A 21,347-nucleotide genomic window follows, 5' to 3' on the forward strand; every position below is an offset into this window, starting at 1 on the left:
TGAAATAAATAAAAAAATTATTTATTTCCAAAAATAAAATTATTTCATCTTTAATCTCTGAAATATATTTTTTTTGTGGTGTTTGAAGCAAGTTTGCTTAATGCGAACTTGCAAGATGCTAATTAAAATCAGACGTGTATGTTTATTTAAAATTTTAAATAATTCTTTTCGTATTAATTTTAAAATAATTAAAAAAATATGAATACGTTTATTTAAATTAAAAAATTTAAAATAATAAGAGTGTTTTATTTATAATTTTTTAATTTAAAAATAATATGATTACACTAATTTTTTAATTTAAAATTGTCAATTTTAAACCATTTATTTTTTTAAAACCGAATAAACATAATTTTATTTTTATCAAATTAAATTAAATTATGTGAATTAAATGAAAAACAAAAATACACCAATACCATCTAAATGATAAGAAAATAGGAACAAGTTTGGACGAATTTATTAGTTTCAATGAAATTGGTGGATGCCATGGGCGAACTTTCCTTAATAAAATATGCAAGTCCAGGGTTGCAGTGCAAACTTGTTTCAACTAAAAAAAATATATTTCGAAAAATAAAAATAAAAATATTTATTTTGGAAAATAAATAATTTTTTTAATTTATTTCAGAAAATTTTCCTACAATATTGAATCAAGTTAGTTTGATAATGTGTCATATGTTAATTCGTGTTATTAATTTATTATTTAACGGACCAAAGACTAACGAAATGTTGATCTTTCCAAGACTATTAATTCATGTATGAGACTTGAGAGAACCATTTTGATTATTATTAACCATTAAAAAGCTTGCTCAAACAATAGATAGTCATTGTGACTGTTATTCTTTTTGTTATATATATACATATATATAATATTGATGTATAAAATAGTTGATAATACGTATAACTAAAAATAACCACCAATCCAACGGCCACTTCCCCTGTTCTCTATTTTAGGTGTGAGTGTGTCTCTCTCACTAATAATCAGAGACATAGAATGGAGAGAGAAAGAAAGAGAGGTTGTGTTGATTTGTGTGGTGAAAATGGAATAAAGAAAATGGGGTAAGCTAGATCAATGAAATATTCTAGCTTGTCTTGTGTTTGAGTCAGAGAGTTTCAAAGGAAGAAAAGGAGGAAGAGAAAGAGAAAAAGAAAGACAAAGAAGAAAAAGAAGAAAAAGAAGAAGGATCATTGTAATATCAATGACTTTATTAGAGTATTTCGATTTGTTTCTCTTCTCTGCCTGTAGATACCTCTCCTATCCTTTCGCCATTTACGTTCATTATCAGGTTTTCACATTTCACTCTTCTTTTTTGGTGATTCAAGTAATGCTTTTTTATTTTCCTCCAATTGGAAAACAAATTTTAACATTCAACTCCTTTTAGAAAATACATGAAATTTCCTTGGTAAAATGAGCATTGCCTTCTTTTCTTCCTGAAAATTTGATTACTTTGATTATTTCATTTACTATATCATATGATGAGTTGTGTTGTCCCTTTTTGGAGATGCTACATGGACATTTTTTTTGTGGGGTAATTTTTAGAAAATGCATGAATTTGTGTTAAGTTCATGGCTTGTGAAGCATGTTAATTGCTTTGAAGTATTTAGCATCTAGGAATATGTACTTCATAGTTGATACTTGGGGACCAAGCAATGTGTCAAATGTCAATATAGTAATTGTCAACCAATACGAGTGTTGGCATGATGGTAAAGACGCGCAATGACCTTAGAAACCCGAATAGTTGGGAGATACCTTTCGAAAATTCGAGAGCATAAAGCATGGATTTGTCTTATCCTCACTATGGTACTCAGTTCTAGCATAGTTATAGAAAGGAATTTCCCCCTTTAGAGAATTGAAAATCTATCTTGATAACATGTCATAAAAATATAAACACTTGTGTTTGCTCTGCAGGGATGTTTAATTTCCTTAGTTCTTGCTATTGGATGGGCCCTTGCTGCTCATATCAGGTACTCGTTTAATGCGTGCTCCAGAAACATCTACAATCGCCTACTCTTTTGTTTTTATAATATTTTTGGAACATACATTAAATGTACTATAGAAGCATGAAAATACTATTATGATGATACAAAGAAACTTACATGAGATTTTTTTGGCATATCAGGAACAAAGAGAGAAAAAGAATAAAGAGAAGTATGGATAAGGGTAATAGTTTTGCTTTCCTTTGTCATGATATCAATCAACTTGAGCATTCCAATCAGGTTAATCTGCCAAGAGTGACAGTAATTATGCCCTTAAAAGGGTTTGGAGAGCACAATCTCCACAACTGGAGGAGTCAGGTATAAAAGACTAGTTCTTAAACAATTCATATATGCCAAATTTCTATCAAGATTGAAATTAATATAGTGCATAATCAAACAACTTTTATTTGTGTATAATCATGAATTACATTGTTTTATAAGTTTGTAGAAAGTATATCAAACTATTTTCATTTTGAATATGCAAGTTTTTATATATGATTATTGTTTCTGTTACATGTGCAGTTAACATCACTTTATGGTGGCCCTCTAGAATTTCTGTTAGTGGTAGAAAGTAGAGACGACCCTGCTTACAATGCTGTATCAGAACTGATATCGGAATTTGGGGTACAACTAAAAACTTCATCTTGAGGCTTTTCCCTTTTGATCATCAAAATGGGCTTGATTCTATTAATTTGTTCCCCTTGCACTGATAATCAATTGGTATATGCAGAGTGCTATTGATGCTAAGGTTATTGTAGCTGGTTTGTCAACAACTTGTAGTCAAAAGATTCATAATCAGTTGGTATGAGATTTTTTCTTAATTTCACTTTTCTAGCATATTTGAATGCAAAGTAGGACCTTGTTATACATTTGAACTTCACTTTTTTCATCTTTGATTCTGAATTCGCTCTAAATGAATACTTGTTGTAAGTTAATCACCACAAACAGCAATTTATGTACCAAAACAAACCACAAATCAAATTCACTAAAATTGCATAGTATTGGAACCTGGGCAGGTTGGAGTGGAGAAAATGCACAAGGACAGCAAGTATGTATTGTTCTTGGATGATGATGTTAGGCTTCATCCTGGAACTATTGGAAGCCTAACTTATGAAATGGAAAAGAATCCTGAGGTATATAATTTACATGATTCTTTTTCCCTTTTTTAACAATCAGATCATTTCTATGGTTACATTTGTTTAGAATTTTACTATTTTCATGCTTAATAGATATTTATTCAAACCGGATACCCTCTTGATTTACCATCTGGAAGTTTAGGAAGTTACTGCATCTATGAATACCATATGGTACACAACTACCCTCTTGCTTTTTTATTTATTAGAATCTATGTTTATAAGTCTGCATAATATGTTTCTTCACATTTTTTTTTTCAGCCTTGTTCAATGGGATTTGCCACAGGTGGAAAAACATTCTTTCTTTGGGGAGGATGCATGATGGCAAGTAGCTTCTACTTTTTATTGTAGTTGCCACACAAAAGAATATGATTAATGTCTTAATATCTTAAAATTTAATCAATTCTAAGTATATTCAGTTTTCCTCTAGATGCATGCTGTGGACTTTAGGAAAGACAATTATGGCGTAGTCTCCAGTCTTCGATACGGTGGATATTCTGATGACATGACTCTTTCGGCCGTAGCTGGTATACCTTTTGTATCTAGATACATTAACTTTTATCAATGTCATAGTTGTTCTCAAACCTTGAACAGAGGGACTAATGGCTACCATGCATGTTGTGTTCATGGCCATACTATTGTCAAATTCAGGGGCTCACAAGAAGCTAGTTTCTTCTCCCCCAGTTGCTGTCTTTCCTCATCCCCTTGCAACTGATCTTAATTTTGCAAGGTTTGTTGTGACAATTAATGTTTTTTCTTTCTTTCTTCATATATTCTATGATGGTAACTATTTTAAAATTGTATGCAGGTATTGGAACTATTTGAGAAAACAAACATTTGTTTTGGAGTCATACACGTTCAAAGTGAATCAGATAATGAACCGTGCATTATTTGTTGTGCACTGCTATTTGTCATGGGGATTTGTAGCACCATTTTTTATGGCAGTGGTTCATGTTGTGGCAGCACTTAGACTTTACATGAATGGCCAATCAATTGAAGAAAATGCCTATGTTTATGGGGGTGAGAACACTTTCTTTCCCTTTTAGGTAGGTTGTTTGTGAATGTGTCAGAACTCTCCTGATAAGGATCTTTCATGCTATATATCTATTTTAACCTATTCACAAATTGAACAATGACAAGTGCATTTTTTTTTTTCTCTCTTAAGAAGGGAACCCTGGAGCAACGGTTGAGTTGTCTCCATGTGACCTCAAGGTCACGGGTTCAAGTCGTGAAAACATCACTGATGTAATTATCAGATTATCAGGTTAGGTTGCGTCCCGAATCCTATGTTAACGTAGAATGCTTGTGCACCTGATTGCCCTTAAGAAAGAGTAATTTAAAATTAAAAGTTTGCACTCATAACATGGAGTTAGGTATAAAGAACTTGATCTAAGTTTGCAGTACACATGGATTGTGTGAGGTTTTAAGAGAAAGAAAGAGAAATTAGGTATGGCAGTTTACTGTAATATTTTATAGTGTATTATTTATCTTCTTCCTTATTTATATTCCATTTCTACTAATGAAAGCATTCATGAAAACACAAAGTATGCAAAAAAGGATGAAAAATTTTTCCCTCAGAAAACTCAAGCATTCTAACGGTTTGTGTTTCCTTAGGAGTAAGATTGGTGGGCTTGCTAGCAGGATGCACTCTTCTTGCCCTTTTTTCAATGTGGAACTTGACAAGGATAGAAGTTAGACTTTGCAATATATTGTCCCCAGAGGCACCCCCACTTCATCTAGGTTCCTATAACTGGTGTCTTGTAAGTATTCATTTCTCCAAACTTACTTTATCATCATAGGATAGAGAGTATCAGAGGTGATGATTAGATGATAAGTACAAAAGAACAAAATGCGAGAGTCCGAAGCTTCCTAAAAATACCAAAGTAATGATAACAATTCTTTGGAATGTTGAACAGGTGTTCCTAGCAATGTTGGTAGGTAACTTCCTATACACTATTTGCGCCATTCGCTCTCACTTCTCTCAATCTATCAATTGGTCTGGCATCAGATACTATTTGAAAGATGGTAAAGTCAGCAGGGTAAGTTGGTCGAATTTTATATGCTAATTTCACCAACCATCATATCTTAATTATGCTACTAATTATGATTTTGTTGTATAATGTTCAGATTGAGAGAACTCAAGGAACACAGGATATGCACCCAGTTTTCACAGACTTGGCAAGAAAATACTTGTATGGCAAGAAAGAGTTGGCTTATAAAGGCTCACATGCCAATAATCATAATAAGGGAAAGAAGAGGCGCCAAACAAAGAAATATCACTAACTATTTATATATATAGAACTATGCTTCATGCAGGATGCAACAAAAGTCACTGTCTAGGTAGCTATACTAATACTATAGTGTGTCTCTGCCCCAGTTTTTTGAGGCATGATGGGGCAGATTGATCTTGAAAACAAGAGATTTTTGGTAGATCAATATTGTTATTATTTATTTTAGTTATTCATCATTGTCTAGAATCCTTGTTACGAAAAAAATGATTATTCGGCTCATGGGGGGCCTGCTTTCTTGTAAATCTAACAATTCAATTCTGTATTTTTGTATTTTTGAAAGAAAAATTAGAAAATAAAGCATAAATATGTATCTTGTTTCTTTCAGTAGCACCAAAAGGATTATGTGTATGGCTCTATAAATAAAATACACCAATCTTGAAGAATGCATTCAAGCTTTATGATTTATCATTCAGATTTGGTGTTATGCTTAGCAAGTGTTTTGGTGCAAGTGGTTTCAACTGGCTCAATTTCAGAACTGTTGTACATTTTTCCTCTTTAGTTTTGCTGCATTTGTGAATCTGATCAAGTGATCATACATTCAGCTCTCCAGGAATCTGATATATAGACTTTAGAAAATAGAAAGTTCTAATGTTTTGCTGTTTCCATTTTTTAGTTTGTTTAAATTATGTACTTTATCTCAAGAAAACTGCTTTATTTTATTAAGGAAAAAAGAAAATCCAAATAACAACCATAAGAGTTAAGACAAGAATCTATCATTAACATTTACTACAATTGAAGTAAAGTATTCCTCAAAATGAACTAAAAAAAGATTCTCAAGAAAAAAAAATATTATAGTTGCTATTATGCAACAATCATAGAAGAGAAATAGAGAAAAGAAAGAAGAACTAGGAATTCAATCTACCAGTTTAGATAGAATTTGCATCCAAATAGACCAAAAGAATCATGCAGAGAAAAGAATGGTGCAGATAAAAGAATCATGCAGTTATATAAATATATAATAAAGTATCTGCTTTCACACTTGGAGTGCAAGTTGTGATGCTGCTGCAGATTATTCAACAACAAACATGCTCAATATTCTTTTTTTTTTCCCCTCATATATTCCACTCAAAGCCACATTAACTTAACACCGAATTATTCTTTCAAGAACAGAATAAAGCAATGAACAAAAGAATCCAATATCAGCAACAATAAGAACTTGTCCTTATGCTTCTTATCTCCATTAACATTCCAAAATTGGTCCCAAGAAAGTGACCAAGAAACACAAACACAAAGCACAAAAATCAAAGATGGGTTGCAATGGCTCAAAATCTTATGAACCAGAACCTTATTCCAGAGAAGCCTCCATGGCTCCTTCAGGTTATTCTGAACAATTCTCATCAAGGCCTAAAACCAAAGGCCTCACACATGAAATCTTGATGCAGATCCCAGTATGCAGGGTTCATCTGATGGATGAAGGAGAAGCTCTTGAGCTGGCTCAAGGCCAGTTTATGATCATCAAAATCATGGATGATAGTGTGTCTCTAGCCACCATCATAAGAGTAAGCTCTGTTCCCAAATTTCGACAGAAGTACTAAAACAACCACAATACGTTCATAAGATTGTTCAATACTTGTATTTGTGCAATATAGGTTGGAAATGAACTTCAGTGGCCTTTGACGAAAGACGAGCCGGTGGTGAAGATGGATGCACTCCATTACCTATTCACCTTGCCTGTGAAAGATGGTGGTGAGCCCCTCAGCTACGGCGTAACATTCCCAGAGCAGTGCCTTGGGAGTATGGAGTCCCTGGATTCTTTTTTGAAGGAGCACTCTTGCTTTTCTGGATTGAAATGGAGTAAGGAGAAGAGTGGTGATCTTGATTGGAAGGAGTTTGCTCCGAAAGTTGAAGATTACAATCACTTTCTTGCCAAGGCAATTGCTGGAGGGACTGGTCAGATTGTTAAGGGTATCTTCATGTGCAGTAATGCTTACACCAACCAGGTTTACAAATATTATTAGTTGCTATAAAATTTTTTGTTTTCGCCCTTGAATCGTGTTGGATATCTGATTAACATCCCTTCTTAGATATTCAAATAACATGACTTGTTCTTAATATTGAGACTATGAATTGATAACATGGACTATGAACTGTAGCTAGAAAATCTAAAGTTGCTCCCTAGACAATTCTTTCTTCTTGCTAGAAAGAAAATCTTAGTTTATATGCCACTAATTTTGTAGATATAATTTTCTTGAAAATCAGGTCCACAAAGGAGGAGAAAGCATCCTAAGCAGTGGTGGAGATAAGAGAAATGGTGGCATGAGCATCAAGTCTGATGATGGAACAAAGAATGGGAAGATGAATGAAAACCTTAAACGGTATTCAAAACACTACATTCAACATTTACACAACATAGATAGTGAGGAGACTAATTAATTATATTACCTTTGCTTTGCAATAATATAGGGTGAGAAAACTGTCGAATATGACAGAAAAATTAAGCAAATCAGTGCTTGATGGAGTTGGAATAATGAGTGGATCAGTGATGGCACCAGTCGTCAAATCGCAACCTGGACAAGCGTTTCTCAGGATGCTTCCTGGAGAAGTTTTGTTGGCCTCCCTTGATGCAGTCAGTAAGTAATATAAAACATTACTTTACCTTTAAGACTATCTATAACATAGTAGCATCATTCTTATTTGTAAGAATAAGTAGCATCAATTTGATTTATGGTTTCTTGTAATGTTGCAGACAAAGTTTTTGAAGCAGCTGAAGCTGCTGAAAAACAGACTCTTTCTGCCACCTCCCAAGCTGCAACCAGAATGGTTTCCAATAGGTAAAAGCCATTGCACCATTACAGTGGTTAATAAGTGAGCACTAAGCTTTTAATTTAGTTCCTTATTTGTGTTTACACCAATGTCATTATGGATTTAATTTGTTAAAACTAAATCAATAGACATTCATAAAAAATTCAAATCATTGTAAAAAACTACCTAACATATACTAACGCAATAAAGTATTTAAGAAATATTCATTGCTTGCTTATCAAGAAATACACATATAACTTGATGTGGGATCCATGGATAAATAGGTATGGAGAAGAAGCAGGTGAGGCTACAGAGCATGTGTTTGCAACTGCAGGACATGCTGCTAACACTGCTTGGAATGTGGCTAAGATACGGAAGGCCGTTAATCCAGCTTCATCAGCAGCCACAAAAGGGGCACTGAGGAATGCTGCCAAGACTAATCCAAGTGTTAGATATTAAAATCCAACTATCCTCTTTTGTGTTTAGCGACGGTTAATGCATAATCTTTTTACTTGTACATAGGTGTATTGATTAGCCCTAAGCTTACTTTGCAAGAATCAATTTGATGAAGGAGAAATTCATTGTTTGATAGAACTTGCAAGAAATATTATCTAAAAGTATTATTGAAGTAAAAATAATACCTGTATTCACTTTTTTAAAAAAAAAAAGAAAAAAAAAAAGGAACTGCTTGCTTACTATGTCATTACCCCTAACCTCGATCATTATTTAATAATGATTAAGTCGTTAACAAATTTTATGTTCCAAATAGCTAATCTTAGCACACACACATTTGCATCGGCTAATCAAATTCATTGTTTAATAGACGTGCGTTCACCATTCAACCCAACTGTTTCAAATGATGAAGTATGATGCAAATAATGTTGGGTAAATACAAAGTCAAAGTAACGCAAAAAAAGTAGAGATATAAAACATGAAAAACATTCTGTTAGTCTAAGTTCCAGACCAATCAAGAGTAACATTTAATTTTAGTAAATGATACTACTCTTCCATAGCATCTCCTGCTTCAATCACTTCCACCTTCTCCTTCAGTGGGGTAATCGTTGTTGCAAGAACCTCTGTACCAGATATAAATATTCTAATCAGATATAATGTATCATCAATAACACATTGGATACACTCATGGTTCATAGAAAGAAGCATTTTGAATCACTGGTTATGAATCCAAGTGTATCTGCTCAAACACCTCAGCAATAATTTTACTTTACTTAATAATTTAAAACATTGTAATGCAAGGGTATTGTCCCGAATCACTTGAGGTGTATTTCTTAGTTGGTTTTAGGAGGGAAAAAAGGAAAAGAAGGGTTTTGCAGTATGAAGGACAATTTCTTGAATGATATTCAAGAAAATTTCAGGTTGCTTAGTATTCCACCAATTAGTAACCCAAGATTCCAGACTTTTTTGAAATTCAAGGCCCTCCAAGAAAACCAGCAAACGCCCAAGTGGTTCTTGATTTGTACGAAAAAGATTTGTTACCAAATTTGCAAAATTGTGATATATTAAGCAATGCGTCAATTACTTGTTTGCAAGATATAGAGTCTGGCAGCAAAGGAAATATTATTTAGGTGCTCTCTATTGTAGGAATAAATTAGTAAAGTTTGCTACTAACCAGTCTTTTTCGAGAAGGTAAAGCCCTTTGGATTAACATAAGTTCGAGGATTTGGCTGCATGTGGTTCCTAAGATACTCCTTGTGCCCCTGTGCAGCATAAAATAAGAATTTGCACTTAAGAAGAAAAAAGAAGATTTCCCCTAAAAGACCAACTCATGGCAAATGATCAAGATGCTTTACCTTGGTTATTACACAAACATCAACATTACTTCCACTTCCCAAGTCATTAAACACACCAGCAAGTATTGCCTCACATACTATCTTTATTCCTTCATCCTTCTGTAACATGAAAATGCTCACTAAATCAAAAGCTTTGCAAATTGCAACATAAATTTGATGAAATTTTTAGCAGAGGTAAAAACCACAATTATGGGTAAAAACTTCATTGTATCTGAAGGTAGGTTTCTTTGGATATGGTATATGAACAATAAAAAAGAAGGGGCAGGGATACCTCACCCTGTAATACACTAATTACTTGAAACTATTTTCTGTGATAATAGAATCCTAAAAAATTGTTGCATGGGTAGTAAGACTGAGGCAGGTTGGTCCAGGTAACTAGCAAAGGCTGCCAAGGTCTATGGAAATAAAAACAAATAGCAAAAATCTTCCACATAAGCTTTGTAACTGAGTGCTCTTCTAAGTGGAACTGACATTAGCAAACATAGTCCAAACAACTTTTTTTTTTTTGGAGCCGAAGACTAATGAGAAGTCTGAGGGCTTCTGAGGACATGACAGCTAGAGTTGGAGGATATAAACGGTTCACTTCAGTTCTTCAAACAGGTTTGGGTTTTCTCATATTCAAGATATTAACAGTTCAGTTCTTCAAATCTCATGAATGTTTCAGTTTGTCATGGAAAAACAAACCAAGCCCAGTTATAAATAAATAGAATTCCATATCAGAATATAACCAAATGCAGATGTGTTAATAAGTTGTAAAGCTGCCTTTTGTCACAAATTTCAAAGCCTTAACATGGTCACTTACAGTTAAGCCCTCCTTGAATTTAGACTCAAATACTGACATTGCAGCAAGGGAACCAGAACCCATTGTCGCAAATGGGAGCGTGTCAGTTGATCCATGTGGATATATCTGAAAACCATATAGCAGAAGTCATGGAATATCACACCATATATGCATTTAAAAAAGAAAGTTCAGTATTGAAGATAAAAACTTTTAGCAACAAACTAACCGTGTGCAAATGTGGTCCAGTGACATCAACCCCACCAAGCACTAATGCAGCTGAGACATGACCTTGGTAACTGGACAAAAAGTTCAGTCAGTAAGAACAAGAGTTTAATGCAGAGAGCAAGTTAACTTGAGAGAATATCCAAAACTCAACTTGAAAAGATGTCTCTTTAGAAGGGTCAGTGCTGTAACAACTCTTGATTCTCGACCAGTATGGTAACGATGCAATTGCAGCTGTGAACTAACCATGTCTAGGCCACAAGAACAAATATCTCATTCTGAGTTGTTCTAAGATATTAATAACAAAACCTAAACAAAGACAATATAACATGGTTTGAATTTTGACATTGAAGTGGCTATAAAATTGTGGACCACAATGGCAGCCTGATACGGCTAATGCAGGTTTAGCAAATTATTATGGCTGCATTAGGTGTTGTGGTTCACAATTGAAAAACCAAGCTGTTAAAATAGTAATGAACGTTTTTACCCAAAAAAAAAAGTAATGAATTCATGATGCATGAAATAACAGTTGTAACAAGATCCGACAAGCTTGTAGGTGTGATTCATCATGTCTAATATCAATCCTTTACCCGAACTTATCAAAGTCCCCAAACCATGTGCTTGCAACTAAAATGTGCCCAAAAATGCAGGTGTAACAAAAAGAAGAGAAATATTCAGTTTTAGCAAATATGAAATACCAGTTACAGCCTCTGTATCAGCAGCAGTGCCTGCTCCACAGCAATATATGTTTGGTGCCATATAATGAATTTTCTCACAGTTTTTATCAGCAACAATGGGTCCCTCAGTGGCCCTTGTATCTGCTCCAAGAATGACACCATCCTGGTTCAAATTTATTTGTGTGGAGAACTTTAACATTAGAATAGGCTATACAAATAGAAATTCACAATGAAAAAACCAAGTCTTTTCTCACTAAATGGGATGAACCACACAATTCAAGATATATCGTATCCCATCCTCTATCATAAACAATTCAAGCACAGATTCTTAAGTCCATAAATCTTGACTATAGTACTTTACATTCTTATAGTCTCAACAGGTTTGACCTAAACAAACCATTGAGCATATTAACAGGTTTCTATACATCTACGAATGAGTCCATGAAATGATATGAAGAGAAAAATTCCAAACGTGAGTTGAAAGCAATCAATTTTTTTTTCTAAATCTCTGCTAAGTACCCTACTTATGAATTGTGATGGCCCAATAACCCCAACTAGAATAACACGAATAAACAATACATAACAGTAAATTAAGGGACAGATGAAGAGACTAAGACTTAAAAAAATGAGAAGGCACCTGGAAAATCAAACCGACTATGGTAGTTCCTGTCTTGAGAAAAGACTGAGGCTTAAGACCCTTCTTCTGAAGCATGTCATTCCTTCTGCAGAGATCGAAACTGAAACCCCCCTTGGGAGGAAGATCGATGGACGACTTAGCCATGCCCTAATTGGAGAAGCAACGACAATAGAGAGTGAAGAAGATCTCCGGCGTAGAGGAGTCGAAGACGAACGGCGAATCACAGAGGCAGAGGCTTTAGAAAGTGTGCACAATGGGTTAGAGTTACGCTTATACGAGGAACTGAGGGTGTGTTGTGTGCACAAGGGGTTAAAGTAATGTGCTTTTTATTTTTTTTTTCAAAAAAAATAATATATATATATATATATATATATATATATATATATATATATAGTAATATTTACGATTCTATCCCGCATTACACTGCTTTCTATACACCCTGACAATGAAAGAAATAAATCTCTTTTTTAAAGAGAGATGTGTTAAAAATTTTAAATATATTTTATTTGTAAATAAGATTCAAATTTAGATTTTTCCTCATTGTAAGTATCAGCATGCCAATAAATAATAGTCTAAATGAATTATAATTCAAATAATATAGTCTTTTAATATTTATTTAGAGATTGTAAATTTAAATTTTTTTATCTTTAATAAAAAAATATCAACGAGATATAAAAAGAATGCCTTTGTATATAAACTGCAAACTAGATTAATTAAAATCGAAAAAGGATAAAAATGTTTTTTAAGTTTGAGAAAATTTTGGAATTTTTTTTAGAGATGATTCTACGTAATAGGACCTCTTTATGGTGTGTTTAGTGGATATCAACAAATTGAATAAGAGATGACACATTAGAATATTTAATATTAGACTGAGGTTAGTGATTTTATTCATTTAATTTTGTTATTTTATTTGAACAATTTTAATGTTGTATTATGGTTTATGTATAAGAATATTATTATTCAATCTATTAATACCTAGATTAAGATAGGTTGTTCATATAATATAATTATAGGATTTAGATTATTTGTCGGTTATAAAATGTTGAATATGTAAATATTTTTTATTTGTAAATATTTTTAAACTAGCTTGGAAGAGTTTTTTTGTTGGTAATCATTTGTAATTTTGTTGTTTAATGGTATTTATTTGATTATCCTAAATGATATAATTAATCTTTCAATAAGGGAAAGGAATTAAGAAAGCGAGAAATAGATGATGTTGAACAACGATTTTTATCACTGAAAATCTTCTATCACGGAGTAGTTGATGAGATAACCAAAAACCGATAATAAGTTCTTAGAACAAATCAATTTCTTATCAAAATGACATTAAAAACAACTAATATTCACTCAACTGTCTCATAATCAAATAGCAAAAGTAAAAAAGTTATTGTTATCGGGCATACCAACACAATTGCTTTGTGAAATAAGCCCCTTTTCACTCGCAGAACAAGTAAAAACTAAAAAAATAAAAATAAAAACAGTAAACACAATAAAATCTTATTTTTTATTTTTACCTTCTGTTTTCAGATTTTATTAAAAAATTCAGAAAATAGATAAAAATAAAAACTAAAAAAATGCAAACTAAATACACTTAGATTTTTGTTTTGGTTTTTGGTTTGTAAAATGGGTCATGTTGGGCTCGAAGAAGTTTATTTTTATTGGTCCTGAAGTAGTGTTAATTACCATACCCAAAAAAAAAAAGAAGTAGTGTTAATTATAAGTTAGCCACCGACCTGGTTTAGCGTCAATGCTAGACCTAAAAAAGAAAAACACTCTTTACAAGAGCATTGCCATTAGGGTTCTTCTTTCTCTCTTTACATTTCGTAATGCCATTAGTTTTTGATCTATCACAATGCGTGATGCATCGGTTCTCTCGCTTCCCAAGGATTTCGAGGCAAATTATTCTTTATTCTTCATTCATCACTCTATCTTTCTTTCCCTTTTCTGTCTTGTTTTACTTTCACAATTGTAGCAGTTCATAACTGTTTTGGAAATAAAAGATGTTGCTGTGTTTTCAGAGGAAGCCAAGTCTTATCATCAACGAGAAGGAGTTGCTGTGTTCATCAATGGTTATATTTTTACCTACCAAGCCTCTCAATTTTTAAGAAGCCAATTAGCCAAGTCTTATCATCAACGAGAAGGAGGATGAGTATCATGAAGAGGGTATCTTTCTTTTGTTCTTTTTCTTTTTCTTGCACGTTATAATGGATTTTCTTGAAAAAAAAAAAAGAAACTTTTCTGCTGCATGATTAGGTAGTTAATGGCGATGCCTCAAGAATCAAGGATTTCAAGGCAAATTATTCTTCATTCATCACTCTATCTTTCTCTCCCTTTTCTGTTTTGTTTTCCTTTCACAATTGGACAAATTCATAACTGTTTTGGAAACAAAATCTGTTGGTGTGTTTTCAGAAGCAGAATAATGCTGTTGATGAGTCCCCATCGATGCGTCGACGGTTATATTTTTACCTACAAGCCTCTTATTTTTGAAGAAGCCAAGACTTATCATCAACTAGAAAGAGGATGAAGAGGGTATCTTTCTTTTGTTCTTTTTCTTGCATGTTATAATGGGATTTTTTTTGAAAAAAAAAAACGAAACTTTTCCACTGCATTATTAGTTAGTAAATGGCAAGTCCTCAAGAATCAAGAAGTTTCTATTTTAGAGTTTCTTCGGTTTTGCTTTTTTATTGTTACAAGACAAGTTGAAGCTTTGGTGTTTTGAAATCAAGCAATGATATTATTATAAATGTTTTAAAATTTAGATACAAAAGAAAAAAAATAGGGGGCCTCTTTAATTTTGCGGCGTGTTAAAAAACTCTTGTGTACTGAATGGAAGTTGGGGCCTTGGGGTGGTCAAGCCTTACACCTATATTGTCAATTTTAGTAGAGTCAGTATCATCAATTTATTCTAGGTGGTTCTCAGGTGGTAAAGTAATTCATTAGTTGCGTTGTTAACATGTTTTTCATAAGTATAGTGGATTACTGATTGTCAATATGCTAATTTTCTTTCATCTTTTTTCTCTGACACCCGTGAACTGTTTATATTTTCTTTTATCTCTTGTGCTATTAGGCAAACAATGCAAAAAGTATTTTTGGTATTATTGATTGCCAAACTCTCTCATCAAAGGATCCTGAACTGTTTATATTTTTAAAAAACTGTAGTTGCAATGTGAATTTACTGATTTATAATATAGGGCCTTGCAAAATGAAAATATTATTGTACATCAATTGTTGAACTTGTTTACATATGTTGGGATAAGCACTGTTGTAATCATATTTTGTATAGTTTTATCACTAGTATTGCTACACGTTACTTCTTGGCATTTGTGTTTTAAGGTTGGTAATCAAACACAGCTTCCAGCAACTGTGATTTCAGTCTTCGCTAAGAATTATGGGTAAGATATTCTTTTGATGATCACTTCATAAGCATATCTTCTAACTACATAAAACAATTCCTCTGCATATCTTTTAAAAAGTTCTTGTATTTTTCATTCGAAAAAAATTTGTTTTAACATTTGTATTTGAAAAGAATTGTGGGTTGAGTATGTAACTATTAAAAAAATGTTGGATATCAATGTGACTAAAGTCATTCGTGGGATAAACAAATTAGTTTATCTGATGGCATGGTAGAACTTTGCGATTATATGCATGACTCTTTTGAACGTGTTAAAAGAAATGTTAATACACCGAAATGTTTGGAATGTTATGAAACCTGGTATGCATGGCATTCATAACTCTGCCTATGTAAAACTTTGTTGCAAAAATTTTTACATAGCCGGTTCCAAGCCCGGATAAAAGAGGAGGATGAATGATGGTACAACGTGGCTTTTATGATCTTGAAAAGATCGAGATACGATATAATTGGACCCAGTTTGAAAAAAAGGGTGATATACGTTTGCTTTTATGATCTTGAAAAGATCGAGATATGACATACTTGAACCCAATTTGAAAAAAATGGTGATATACGTTTGCTTTTATGATGAATGATGGTAAACATGGCTTTTATGATCTTGAAAAGATCGAGATACAACATACTTGGACCCAATTTGAAATAAAGGATGATATGCATCGGCTTTTATGATATGAGAAAAAAGGGGACATGATCTACAAGACCCAAAAATTGAAAATGTCCCGTTGGATGACATGTGTGGCTTTTATAATCGGAAAAGATGGAAATGCGTTGACCTTAGAATCTGAAATAAAATGGTGTTAACTTCTTTTGTTCGAGAGGATCGTGATATCTATACTTGACCCTAAAATAAATGGTGTTAGCTATTTTTGTTCCAGAGGATGGTGATATCTATACTTGACCCTAAAGTTTATAATGTTTTGATATGATATACTGAATTTATGCAGGCGCTGGGAACAGATTATGTGGGCTTGAATATGGGAAGCATGTTAGGATGTTACAATGACAGAGGTTTAACTGTTTAAGGGCTGTTTTTGATGTAAATCTATGATTGTGAATGGAATACTGCAAACTGCAGTATAGAGGAGTAGGAGGAATTCCTGTGGTGTAGACAATCTTTAGAGATTGATGCGTGGTTATCATGTGGAAGACACTGAAACTTGGATAAGCATATCTTCTTTTTTTTTAATGGTCAAGAGCATATCTTCTAACTACATAAAACAACTCTTCTGCCATGTATTGTGCTCTTTTTGTTGCTTCGTGATTTAAGATGCGGAAATATTGATGCATGATGTTTATCCAATTTAACTTCTTGAAGACCCAATACTAAAGGCATCTTAAAGTTGGTGCAGTGTTTAACTTTGACCCGTGATTTTTTTTAACAGCTTGACTGTAGAAAAATATGGCTTAATTAATATGCTTTGGTCATGATTTCGCATTGTTCATCTGCTGAACATATTAAATGAAAATGTTTTGCTCCTTGAAAAAGAGAAGCATAAAAGAGAAGGATTAATGAAGGTAATCATAGTTAAAGATTGATATATAATACTTAGACCCAATTTAAAATAAAGATGGTATAGATTACTTTTATGATATAAGAAGGTAATATGATGTACTTGACCCAATTTGATCTTGAAGATAGCTTTTATGATATGAAAATTTTGAGATTACATCCTTGATCCAATTTGAAGTAAAGAATTGTATACATTGCTTTTATGAATTGAAAAGTTAGTGGCATGACATACTTGATCCAAAACTTGACATGATATAGTTGATCCAATTTGATTTGAATAGATAGCTTTTATGATCCGAAACATTTGAAATATTGCATACTTGATCCAATTGAAATAAAGGAATGCTATACATTACTTTCATCATTTGAGAAGTTGGTGGAATGATATACTCGCTACCTAAAGGACTAAAAGTTGAAATGATGATCTGTTAGATACATGTGTTGCTTTTTATAATCGAAAAAGGTTAAAATTCAATCTAGTTAATTATGGGGGAGTAAACATGGAAAGCATATTTTTTATGCAAATATATGGTTGGAATGGAATACTGCAGTTTGCAGTCTAGAAGAGTAGGAGGAATTGGTTTTGGTGTAGATAATCTTTAGAGAGTGATGTGTATTTAATTATCAAGTGGAAGACACCGAAAAAAAGTTGAGTATGAGACGCAAAATATGCTAATATAATAAAAGGCCAATCATGAAAATAATATAATGTTGTCTCCCTTGCTTCATTTTTGGATGGTTGCAAATTGAGAAAATATCTCTTCAATGCTATTTGAGAAGAATCAGTATTAAGTGCTAGTTGAGGTGTTTTTGTACATTTCCTTGTTGGTGCCAAGAAACCATGTACAAAACTAGTTAAGGTGTCTTTGTATAGAATTGATGCAAATCCAATCTTTTGATAGTTACAATTTGATCTTGTTCAAATTGGCTCTTGTAAACTGTCTTCAAACTACTAGCGCCAATGATGATGTCTGTTTTGAATAAGCCAGTGGTTGAATCTTTTAAGAGCTAATGCTGACATGCAATTTGGTTCTTGATTTTTGCTACTCTTGTTTTGCTTATAATTTCAAAGTTTGTTGTTTCGATTAAAGAATCAAAGTCACAAGCACTAGTAGCTATGCTCTTCTTGAATAGAACATGATTATGGCCTTAAGAATTTCTTCCACAAAGATCCTGATTCCCTTTCATATTAGATGCATTGATATGTGAAAATGTTCCATTCGTCGGCTCAACCTCAGGGCCCTCTAGTTACATCTGATTGGAGAGATTGGCAAAGTCATGGGGAATTGTGTGCCCTTCAAGTTATTCTGAGAAAGATTTATTGAAATGCCCAAGTTGTGCCAAGACTTTCAAGGATTTGACCATCTATATGGTTTCTTGAAAAGTTCAAGTTTTCAAGCAAGTCCATGTGACTAAAATCTTCTATCGGAATCAGACTTGAAATCTTGTTTTTGGAAAAATCAAGATTGAAAAGATTTTTGCACTTGGCAATTCTCTTGGGATTGACACTTCAAAGATAATTGTTTGAAATATCAATGGCCTTGTACCATTTTCAACATGTCCAACTCTGGAATGCTTCCAGCAAAATTGTTGTAAGAAAGGTTGAGATACACCTGCTTGTGTTTGAAATGTACAATGAATGGTATCACTAGGAATTGATCTTCTGATGTGGTTGTGAGAAAGATCCAACATCACAAGCTTATTAAAATTCCCAATGCTTCTTGGAAGGAATTATAAAGCTTGTTATCATGGAGGTCCAAGTATGAAAACATATCAGGCTATATGAGATAGAATCCGGTATCTCAACTGAGATTGCTTTGAATACCAGGTTTTAAAGTAAGATTAGCCATCCTAAAAGAGTCCTAAAAAATTTTGTCAGTGAATGAATTTAAAGATAAACTTACATTTACCAGGATAGTGCAATTGAAAATCCTAGGAAGGATGGATCCATGTAATAGTTGTAGTTTAAGGTTAGAAATTTCAAATTATGAAGCACAAATACTGCAAATGATGTTGAATATGGTCTTAGGAAGGGTTCCATTCAAGAAGTTAGTTTCTAATCCAAATACTGCAATATTTTCATTTCAAGTTTCCTAACTCGGGAGGGATTGGGTTTGAGAGAGAATTCTCAAAAATTCTAAGCTGAGTGAGTTGAGTGCAATGACTTAACTGATAAGAAATATGACCAATAAATGAATTTGAAGTATCAAGAATTTAAAGGCTTGAAGAAGGGTCATATTGAATGCTAGATCAGTTGCAATGAGAGTGGATTTCAATCCAATTTGAAAGTGTTTCATTTTGGTCAAGGGTAATGGAGTCCTTGAAAGCCTTTCACGATTTCAGTTTCAACCTCCAAGAATCCAGTATTATTATTTGCATATTTACTCTTCATACCCTGGCTCAACATTAAAGCCCAGGACTAAATAAGTAAGAAGGTCCAATCCAAAGATTGGCCTTTGTTGACAACTGACCTCCCTCGAAAAGGTCGAATTCTACTTACCCTTTCTTTCCAAGAAGTCGGGCTTTGAGGATAGCTGACAGATAACACTTATTTAAATAAGTAACTGCCTCTAAAATCTCTCAATCCCCTTCCAGGAGTCATATCTCAACTTCTCTAAGATTAAGGGACGGTTATCCACCTTAAAAGGTGGAACTACTTCAACGGTGGTTATTGGATCACGACTATAAATACACCGATACCTCTCAGGTATCTCTAAGTTCTAATACTCTGTAAACCTGTAAAACCCCTTTGCTGACTTATGCATCAAAGTGTCTTTGCAGGTACCACCCCTATTCCTTCACACATTCAAGTCGGACAGTGACTCCCGAGCGCAAACTGACTCGGAGATCCCCTCTTTCAAACGATTGGGCCAATCTTACAAGTCCAGCCCATTAATCTCCGGTTACCTAACATAACATTGGCGTCGTTGCCGGGGACCCGAGAGATTAACCAGTGATGGCGGACGACTTGCACGAAGATGGAAACACAGCGCCTGATTCTGAGCAAGAGAATCAGGACGCTGGAAACGACAACAGAGATATGGTCACTCATCAAGGAGCGACCAACCAGCATAGAGAAGGCACTTCATGGGTAAAAGACCCGAAGAAAAACTCCTCTAAAGGGCGTGAATCAGGAAAAGAGGGACAACCTCATGCAACTGACTTCATGGGATTGTTCTACGGACACCAGGGGCGCCTGGAGCAGTTGGAGCAAGAACTGGAACGTCAGCGGGAGGCAGAGAGAAATCTGAGGAATGAGATTGAGCGACGAAAGGAGTTTGAGGAAAAGCTCCTGAGATTAGAGTCTGCTCTCAAAGGTCGAAGCTCTCGCAGTGGCCGAGAAGACTCTCCTTTGGGAGGAGAAGGTCCGTTCAATGACGACATAATGAGGGAAAAAGTTTAAAGAAACTTTAAAAGCTCTGATATGGACCTCTACGACGGAACTATTGATCCAAGGCATCATTTAAGCAACTTTAAAAGTCGAATGTACATGGCTAACGCTTTTGATGCTACTCGCTGCAAGGCTTTTCCGACAACCCTTATTAAAGCAGCGATGAAATGGTTCGATGCCCCCCCCAAGGTCAGTCATTAGCTTTGACGACCTCTCGCGGAAGTTCCTCATTCGATTCTCAATCTAAAAGGAAAAAGTAAAGCACGCACCAAGTCTCCTGGGAGTGAAATAGGAGGTCGGAGAACCTTTGAGGGACTACATAGAAAGGTTCAACAAAGCGTCTTTGGAGATTCAAGACCTACCCACGGAGGCAGTGATTATGGGCCTAGTAAATGGACTCCGAGAATGCCCCTTCTCCTAATCTATCTCGAAGAGGCACCCAACATCCTTGAGTGATGTACAGAAAAGAGCTGAGAAGTACATCAACATGGAGGAAAATGCCAGGCTTCGAGAGTCAAGTTGGCAACATGGGCATTCTCACTCATCAAAAGAGAAAGAGAGAGAGAGCCCAAGAAGAAAGAGGAAGTCGGCCCTGAGAAGCCTATGAGATACCACTCCTATACTCCTCTACGAGTTTCCCTAGTTGATGTCTACAGGGAAATCTGTCATATTGAAAGACTACTTTCTCCTAGGCCCATCAAAAATAAAAAGGAGGGGAATCGCGGCGACTACTGTGATTACCATAAGTTATATGGTCACTCCACAAATGATTGTT

General features: G+C 34.1%; 3 protein-coding genes across 3 annotated transcripts; 2 read left to right on the forward strand and 1 right to left on the reverse strand.

The window, feature by feature from the left end:
• Nucleotides 1–1,059: 1,059 nt before the first annotated feature.
• On the forward strand, nucleotides 1,060–5,714 carry LOC112802079 (uncharacterized). Its single transcript, XM_025845087.3, has 14 exons — nucleotides 1,060–1,280; nucleotides 1,904–1,959; nucleotides 2,115–2,289; nucleotides 2,494–2,595; nucleotides 2,702–2,773; nucleotides 2,988–3,104; nucleotides 3,201–3,278; nucleotides 3,366–3,428; nucleotides 3,535–3,631; nucleotides 3,756–3,834; nucleotides 3,913–4,124; nucleotides 4,719–4,864; nucleotides 5,021–5,143; nucleotides 5,232–5,714. The coding sequence occupies exons 1-14, from the start codon at nucleotides 1,194–1,196 to the stop codon at nucleotides 5,385–5,387; spliced, it is 1,563 nt and encodes a 520-aa protein (XP_025700872.1). The 5' UTR covers nucleotides 1,060–1,193; the 3' UTR covers nucleotides 5,388–5,714.
• Nucleotides 5,715–6,375: 661 nt separating this feature from the next.
• On the forward strand, nucleotides 6,376–8,835 carry LOC112802080 (senescence/dehydration-associated protein At4g35985, chloroplastic). Its single transcript, XM_025845088.3, has 6 exons — nucleotides 6,376–6,894; nucleotides 6,985–7,335; nucleotides 7,595–7,710; nucleotides 7,799–7,965; nucleotides 8,082–8,166; nucleotides 8,422–8,835. The coding sequence occupies exons 1-6, from the start codon at nucleotides 6,643–6,645 to the stop codon at nucleotides 8,594–8,596; spliced, it is 1,146 nt and encodes a 381-aa protein (XP_025700873.1). The 5' UTR covers nucleotides 6,376–6,642; the 3' UTR covers nucleotides 8,597–8,835.
• A 91-nt stretch (nucleotides 8,836–8,926) lies between these two features.
• LOC112802081 (proteasome subunit beta type-7-B) lies at nucleotides 8,927–12,610 on the reverse strand. The gene is made up of 8 exons (XM_025845089.3): nucleotides 12,263–12,610; nucleotides 11,647–11,788; nucleotides 11,103–11,199; nucleotides 10,953–11,022; nucleotides 10,748–10,852; nucleotides 9,946–10,044; nucleotides 9,765–9,852; nucleotides 8,927–9,213 (listed from the first exon to the last, which is right to left on the reverse strand). Exons 1-8 carry the CDS (start codon nucleotides 12,404–12,406, stop codon nucleotides 9,137–9,139), a joined length of 822 nt encoding a protein of 273 aa, XP_025700874.1. The 5' UTR covers nucleotides 12,407–12,610; the 3' UTR covers nucleotides 8,927–9,136.
• Between the last annotated feature and the right edge of the window lie 8,737 nt (nucleotides 12,611–21,347).

The sequence above is a fragment of the Arachis hypogaea genome, chromosome 5 (genome assembly GCF_003086295.3).
Source record: "Arachis hypogaea cultivar Tifrunner chromosome 5, arahy.Tifrunner.gnm2.J5K5, whole genome shotgun sequence".
Lineage (NCBI taxonomy): Eukaryota > Viridiplantae > Streptophyta > Magnoliopsida > Fabales > Fabaceae > Arachis > Arachis hypogaea.